General features: G+C 35.5%; 1 protein-coding gene across 1 annotated transcript; it reads right to left on the reverse strand.

Annotated features, from left to right (window-relative positions):
- Positions 1–483: 483 nt before the first annotated feature.
- LOC108909848 (extensin-2-like) lies at positions 484–1,137 on the reverse strand. Its single transcript, XM_018714282.1, has 2 exons — positions 960–1,137; positions 484–866 (listed from the first exon to the last, which is right to left on the reverse strand). The coding sequence occupies exons 1-2, from the start codon at positions 1,135–1,137 to the stop codon at positions 484–486; spliced, it is 561 nt and encodes a 186-aa protein (XP_018569798.1).
- Positions 1,138–8,294: the final 7,157 nt, after the last annotated feature.

Here is an 8,294-nt window from a genome sequence, read left to right on the forward strand (position 1 = left end):
CTTCCCTGTTAATTTATTCTAATAAAGTTCACTTTGTATGAATAAGCGGTAATTTACTTGGAAAATAACACTTTCTCCGAGGAATATTTGCCGGAATGGGGCTTCGTATTTAGGAATTAATAGATCTGCCTCGAAATTTAATTGGGAGGAGCTAAATTAAATTGTACGTCAGGTATTGTCGCCCGAGAAGAAACCATTTAGATTCCGTAAACAGAAAAGTGGCATGTGTTCTTAACAACACGGAACGTATGCCGTTTGTTAAAATCGAATTTGAGCCCACTTCTAATAACGTTGCTGTAATCCTTCGTATGACAATTATTATTTGTCCCATGTTCTTTCTACTTTGTATTCACTGTTGTTCTCCATGTACCTTGACAGTAATCCTCTTTTATGTAGACCTTTGTACGTAATTTTGTTTACATTGAAAATATTTATTATGTCATCTTCAATAAATTACTTTATTAACATTTAACAATTGAAACTTCACAACCTTTTAAAAACATATGTTTTTGGGTCGTAAGTAAAAATAGGTCCCTTGATAGGTTCCACATTCTCATACTTCAACTTGGCGCTGAAAGCCATCTTCTCCACATCGTCCTGGGTGGCATATACTACCCTTTGAAGCAACCCACTGGGGTGGTATACATAATACACCCCTTCATCCGCGTTTTTCAGTTTTTCACTTTGAAGATCCGCATCTCCAGAACCTAAGTCTTTAGCTTCCAAGTCGTTGCTTTCGGTTGTTGTGGGTAGTTCCGTAGTGGTAGCTTCTGGTTCTACAGTAGTAGTAGGTGGTTCATCTGGAGAGCCGTACTCTTCTGATGGCGGCGGTCCATATTCCTGTGGTGGGGGTCCATATTCTTGAGAAGGAGCGCTGTAAGTTTGTTGTGGAGGACCATAGTTTGGAGGTGGCAAGTACTCTTGAGCGGGAGCCCCTGGTGCTTGGTACTGCTGCTGTTGAGGAGGTCCATAGATTCTGTGAGGTTCTGGAAGTCTAAATTCAGGCCCTGATGGTCTCCATCCGGAATATGGATACGGAGCAGCTTCTGCCCTCTGTGACTGCGTTGGGTTGTACCTTGGTGGTTCTGCACAAGATACCGCAAAAGCAATAGCAAAAATAGTGAGTGGGGTATACATCTTTAGTGAATGTGGTGATTGTACTGACAATATTTGGTACCGTACAGGCTTTTATACAGTTACTGTTCATTATAAATTTATGGGTAACAATGACCTCTTATTTTTGATTAAATTAATATTCAAGACAGTCAAGGGCGATGATTACTCATTAACACATTCTGATAAATTTGTGGTTTAGTTGAAAACGGTCAATATATCTTATTTGTCAAGGTATAAGACGCCGAGGTACATCACTAGAATAATAAATTAGTGGTGTATATTGTTTAAATTTTACATGTGTTGAGTATTTCGTGATACTCATCACAATCGTAATACATATTCATTTTCTGAATACAACTGGATGAGTAATCAGACGTGACGGAATAACTTTTTTCTTTGTAATTCTTGGAACGATAAGATATCTGCAACTAACTCAAAGATATAATTCTGTCACTGAAATAAGTGCTCCATTAATATTGTAGAAAATATGTCTACTACCATTCCAGTAATCATACTATAAATTAGGTGTTCTAGATCACAATCTAATAAATATAACAGAGGTTTAATCTTTCAGCAATTACATAGAAGATTAGGTGTCATCCGTTTAAAAATATTGTCCTAAGAAACTTTTGGACGAAGTAGAAAAAAAAATCATTAATTTTAAGGAGAGAATGAAAGGTCATACACTGTGTTTCAAAATTATGGAATAAAATTCATATATTTTTTTCAGTTGAAATTGAAAAAAAAAAATCGCTGAAACAGGCCAATTAGTAAATAGAAATTGTCATTTTTCTGCAATATTTTCTATTTTTTTGAGTCATGCTTGACAGATCTATAACATTACCGACATTTTTTTAATAAGACACTATATTTTATAGTATCTATAAATAAACAGCCCTTCTAAAGACGAATTCAGATATACAAAGCGATACTTTTTTGTCATAATTGTCAAAAAATGGAGGAATTAAATGAAAACAATAATTTGGTATTACGGTTTATTTTATTACAGCAAATAAATGTCCAAAGTGACTCCCATTAACCATTGCACTATGCCCAATTCGGTGTTCAAAGTTATCAGTTACATTTTGAATAACATTTGGTGTTATGTTTCAAACTTCTTCTCTGACACGATTTCTTAATCCTTCGATATTGTCTGGTCTGTTCACATACACTTTGCTTTTTAGATAACCCTACAAAAATGATCTAGCGGAGTTAAGTCAGGAGAGCGTGGTGGCCATTCAAGCGGCATTCCTCTGCCTATCCGTCGATTTGGGAAAATGTCATAAAAGTAATTTCTTACATCGAGGCGAAAATGTGGAAGGGCACTATCTTGTTATTGGAACCAGACATCACCAGCTCATTAGGGTTAGGAAAAATTTATTCCAGGGCTGGAATCAGCTGAAAACGCAAAAAATCCAAATAAATGTCGCCTGTCAAGTTAATTTTTCAAATAGAAACCGGTATATTTCAGACCAAAATAGAAAGTGCGGAGAATTTTGCTTCCGGATATAACCTTGATCATGACCTTCAGTTTCAAAAGTCATTTGAAGGTCATTCTAGTATTTTGCAGGCAAAACTTTAATCTTGTTCATATTTTTCTTTTTGATATGTGGGGTTCGCCATAATTTTCCAGAATACCCATTAACCCTTTGCGGCAAGCATTTTTTATTCAAATGTTTTTGAACTCAGACTAGCTCAGAATTTAGTAATAGTTAAATCTGATATGGCGGATCCAATATGTCGAATACTCGGCTCGACCTTGAGTTTTAACGTAGGTTGAAGCATTTTCAAAGTGTTAATCCATATGAATATTAATAAAGTTTACCAAAAATTGGTCGGCCATATTGGATTTGAATATTTTCAAATTCTGACTTCATATTCGCGATCAGCGTCCTCGAAAACCCTCCGAGAAAGGCGGAAATTAATTTTACAACAAAAAACTAAAATGACCTTCAAATGCCCTTGAAGGTCATGGTCAAGAGAGTTGGATGTGAAATTTTCTGCTCTTTTCAGTTCTGGTGTCAAAAATATGTTTCCATTTGAAAAAATAAAATTGACCTTGAAATGACCTTGAAGGACATGGTCAAGGTCGCCATTAGATGTCCCCCTCAAAACCCTACAACTTTTATTTGAAAATTTTTTTCATTCACTTAAGAGATATTCACGTGTATTTTTTGGGAGGAAGTGGGACACCCGGTATAAGGGTAGAAAAATACAATGTTGACTATTCTTTGTATGTCTAATATAACGAGCGTTCAAATAAAAACGTGGTCGAAGTTGGCTCTGACGCATTGGACGTAGGGAGTAGCTTATAGCGACCAACTTAACCTCATTTCTCAACGAGCTGTATAGCAGCTGTCAGTTTCAATAACGTTAATGACTATATAACTTTATTTTAAAGAATGATCGTGATAACAATAACAAACAATTAAAGGAGCTGCGGAAAGTGTCCCCCTCCTTGTTATAACAATAAATTAAAGCAGCTGCTGAAAGTGTCCCCCTCCTTGTTCCAAGCACTTTTCACACCTGTTCCTCAAAGAATTAAAGACATTTTCTAAGATGCTCGGGGTATTGTTAATTTCACGAATCTTGTCTATAAGTCGAGCCTGCAGATGGTTTAAATCAGGAATAGGCAGTTCAAAAATAGTGTTTTTAAGGTAAGGCCACAAAAAGAAATCACACGGGGTAATATCACATGACCTCGGTGGAAATTTATGTTCAGCATTGAGACTTATTAGTCGATTTTGGAAAACTTCCCTCAACATATTCATCGTCTCGCCTGCCGTATGTGCCCTTGCGCCATCTTGTTGAAAGTAAAAGTTTGTAATTTCGTTTTCTTCCAGCTGGTTAACAAAAGGAGCGATAATTTCTTCTCTATACCTTTGCGCAGTAAGAATATCATTAAAAAAAATAGGTCCATAAATCCTCCTTCGATTGAGAGCACACCAAACTCCAATTTTTTGAGCGTGTAGAGGGCCCTCGACAAAAAAGTTATCTGTTTTTTCAGAAGACCACATTCTCATATTCTGTGAGTTTACGTAACCACTTAAATGAAACCAGGCTTCATCAGAAAAAAAGGTGATATTATGAAGTTCACCGTAGTTGTTTAAAAACCATTCACAAAATACAGCCCGTCGCGGAAAATCAACTTCATGAAGTTCTTGCTGACAAGTTAAACGATAGGAGAACAAACGCAAATCTTTTTTTAACACTGTGTGGCAGGTACCGACTGATACTTCCACCATTTGTGATAAAACACGTACAGAAGTTCTTGGCGCATTTTCCATTATTTGTTGGACATTTTCTTTTAATTCTTCAGTCCGCTTTTTAGGTCGGCCGCTTCCTTCTTTTCTTGTTACACTGCCCGTTTCACGAAAAACATTAACACAACGCTGAACTGCACTTTGAAAAATTTTGTACTCAACAACGCCGGGAAATTGATTTTGAAATTCTATGAAACATTCCTCAATAGAATACTTCCATATTCCATCAATCTTGCGTCCATTTCTAAAGTAGGACTCTATGATAAACACTTTTTGTTCTTGAGAAAACACCATTTTAAACGCTTTTTAAAACGAAAATATTCAAATTGATAGCGGCGATATAGCACTTTGACAGATGACGTTTAAGTTCATTTGCTATACGCTACGCCCTACGTCCAAATTTTCAGAACCAACTTGACCACGTTTTTATTTGAACGCTCGTTATATTTTTGACAGTTCGGGACATTGAGTTACTCAGTAAACTCTAGCCTGCTCGACAAAGCATCACAAAATACAGTACAGCACAGCTTTATTCAAAATATGCAAATTTCTCGAATTCTTTAAATATTCCCCTGCCTAGTTGGCACCTTAAACTGAAATATTACCCATTTCCTCGATCTTTAATTCAACTTAAGCCCCTGGGTAAAAATATGGACTCCGTGTGCTCCAGCGTAATGAATTACGTTACTACTTAATTAAGATTTTTAAGCTGGAGCTCTTGTAAGCGACCACCTCACCGTCGGGGTCTCGGTATATTACTCATCGTGATGGAGTGTAACGAGTTGGTTTGACGCGCGTTAATCTCTTGCAGATTTCAAGGGTCCGGCGGGCAGACCTATCTCAGCAATAATTAATAATGAAGCGTATAATTGTGGCTTCGGCTGGCGTGGTTGGCGCCGGTACAGGGCGCACCAAACGCAAATAATTCGGGAGGTGGTCAACTGGTCTGGTTCTGAGCAAGTACTCTTTATATCTAAAAAACAGGGTTAAAAGGAACTATGACGTTCAAGAATTTTATTGTATGATCAAAAAACCGCGAAGTGCTATTAAATTAGAGGGTGGAAACCGGAGATATGGGTGAAAATGCACCCCTTCCAGTGAAAATGCACCCCTTCCAGTTTTTTAATTGTAGCTCGAAAACGAAGCAAAATTTCGATATAGTTCATAGGAAAAATTATTTAGAGAATTGAATTTCCCATGAAAATAGCTTATTAAAAACATTTATTTAACAAGAAAATTTTTTGCAAAAAAATCGACAATTTAAAAAAAATGATTTTTTGATTTTTTTTTACTTTTTTAATAAAATAATTTAGTAAAAACTTGTGAATTTAAGTACAATAAAGTTTATTAATAATGTATATACAGTGTGTCCACGGATGGAGTTGACAAGAGGAGAAACTCTTTTGTTTTTGACTTTATCGAAAATGTCACTCTTTATAAAAAGTTCTGCCCCTCGAAAAAATGAGACTGTTATACAAATATCTTAGATTAGATATACAGGGTGCTCATAAATTAAAAAAAAAAAACACGAAAAGCCTCAAGAGATAAGTACCATTATTTATTATTTTACACAAAATTTTTATAGAACATATTTGTTTATAACCTCAAATAATGTCCTAATACATATTTTAAAATAAAAATTTCAATTTTTGAGGTGGAAAATAGCTATACATATAGAGTAAAAGTCAGAATTGAAATTTTTATGTTAAAATTTGAATTAGTACATTATTTGTGGTTATAAACAGATTTGTTTTATAAAAATGTTGTGTAAAATAAAAAATAATGGTACTTCCCTCTTGAGTATTTTCGTGTTTTTTTAATTTATGAGCACCCTGTATATCTAATCTAAGATGTTTGTATGACAGTCTCATTTTTTCGAGAGGCACAACTTTTTATAAAGTGACATTTTTCGATAAAGTCAAAAACAAAAAAGTNTGCTCGACGAATAGTCGTAGAGAAACGAATCGGGGCTCATGTTTTTCTTCAAGAGTTGTACTTTCATGGTAAAAAAGAGTGATAACGATTTTATTCATTTCAAGTATCCAAAAATGACGTTGCTCTACGACCTTCTGGAGCCGATAATTTTTCTTTTTTCAAAAAATTCCACAGGGTGCTCTTTAAGTGCTACGGCGTCCAGAAATTGAAGTTGGAGACTTATATTTTCAATAAAAAAATACTGTGGTTCATTTTTGCCGCCTCTGCATTTTTAATTGTGCATCAAATCGAAGCATTCGAGCGTGGCTCGAGCTAACTGTAGCGGGCGGCAATTCGATTTCTAGGGGGGGCAGCTGACCCCCCTGTCCCACCTTGGCGACGCCCTTGGAGCCAGCCGAGCTTTCCATAGAGTCAGCAGTCCCAAAAATGTTCCTTCGTATTATTGTCAATCGATTAAATTACTCTTCACGTTCTGTCCAGAATTCTGAACACAGTATATTTTAGTCTAACAGATTTGAAATTTCTTATAGTTTTCGTATAGTTTTCTATTAAAAAAACTAGAAATTGAGGTTTTATAGAGCATTTTTTTAAAGAATTTAAATTTACCTACGTATGTCCACTCTGTATCTAACTTCACACTGGCTGTGTGTGTGTGTGAAACGTACGAAAATAATGAGGAAGCGACATGATAAGAAGTCTACGTGTTTTGAATGAGATTAAGAGTGAGTGTTCTGGAAAAATAAAAAATAGAGAGTATTAACACTACAGATCAGTCGCGAAGCAGTCGCACAAGTGGTCCCATTTTGTCTATTTTATCACAAATAATGTCACGGATGGAAATATATCTACCTATTTTATCTGCAATTAGTTAATATGCCAAAATAAAAGGATTGGTGTCATAATCACTTAACTACCACGTAGTATGTTTTCTAAGTAAGCACATGAAACCTTTCACCTTTTTTTCCACAGATGACAAAATTATCTTCAAATATATAAAGAAAAAACTGAACCTATGACCCAAATCGGTAGAGATGTTTTAAAATCTTATGAGCTTTGACCTTCATATGCGCAGAAACATAATTCCGACCGTCGCCTAAATTATTCTACGTCCTAAAAACATTACACCTATTATTCACAGTCTCTCTCGAGCTCTAGCGTAAACAAGCCTTTGATCCGATTACAAATATCATAATATAATGCCCTATTCTTTATTATTTTTATTTAAACAATAAAAATATATATAATGAACGTTTGCCAGTTGACTTTATTGATGCCCGAGCGCCTTAGTTCATGTCTATTTGTAATGATGCACATGGTCTAGTTCTGAGTCAATGTTTTCACAACGTTCTTATTAGAAGAATTATGGGGATATGCCACGCCTTTCGCGCATTTCGTGGCTCATGAGATATTAAAAGACCTCTAAAAGTAAACGTTAATAAAAGTTTACCCCTGTCTTAATTGTCTCTAAAATCTCAGTCAGATACGTTCAATAATTAGTTAACGTTATAAAAAAGTTATCTTGGAAACAAAGAGGCGTAGATAATCTTTTTTGTAAATTATCGTAAAAATAGGCTCTATTTAATGCGAAAAGAGCGGATTCCCGAGCAGCTTTTGCCTGACTCTGGGACAATTGCTTTGTTAGTTGTAAAAAGCAATTTAATTTCATTTTTTTGGATGCTCTGTATCTCAAGAACCAAGCCGTTGCAGACCTATGTCCATATGAACTTTTTATATTAAAATTAGTCAAAGATTCACCCTTCGAAGTTTGTACAATTACTTAATAAACACTCTGTAGAAGAAAGAACACATTTTACCACCAACCTACATGCCATAATTATTTTTCCTTTATGTTAACCTAAAACTATATCGGATTCATTAGAGAAAAAATAGATATGTGCCCAAAAACCGCTCCTTGTCAATAATGGACAGTCCGAGACGGAAGCTGGGGGAATTTACGGACGTCCTTCCCTTTGCGGGCCG

Source organism: Anoplophora glabripennis, unplaced genomic scaffold (assembly GCF_000390285.2).
Source record: "Anoplophora glabripennis isolate ALB-LARVAE unplaced genomic scaffold, Agla_2.0 scaffold27, whole genome shotgun sequence".
Classification (NCBI taxonomy): Eukaryota; Metazoa; Arthropoda; class Insecta; order Coleoptera; family Cerambycidae; genus Anoplophora; species Anoplophora glabripennis.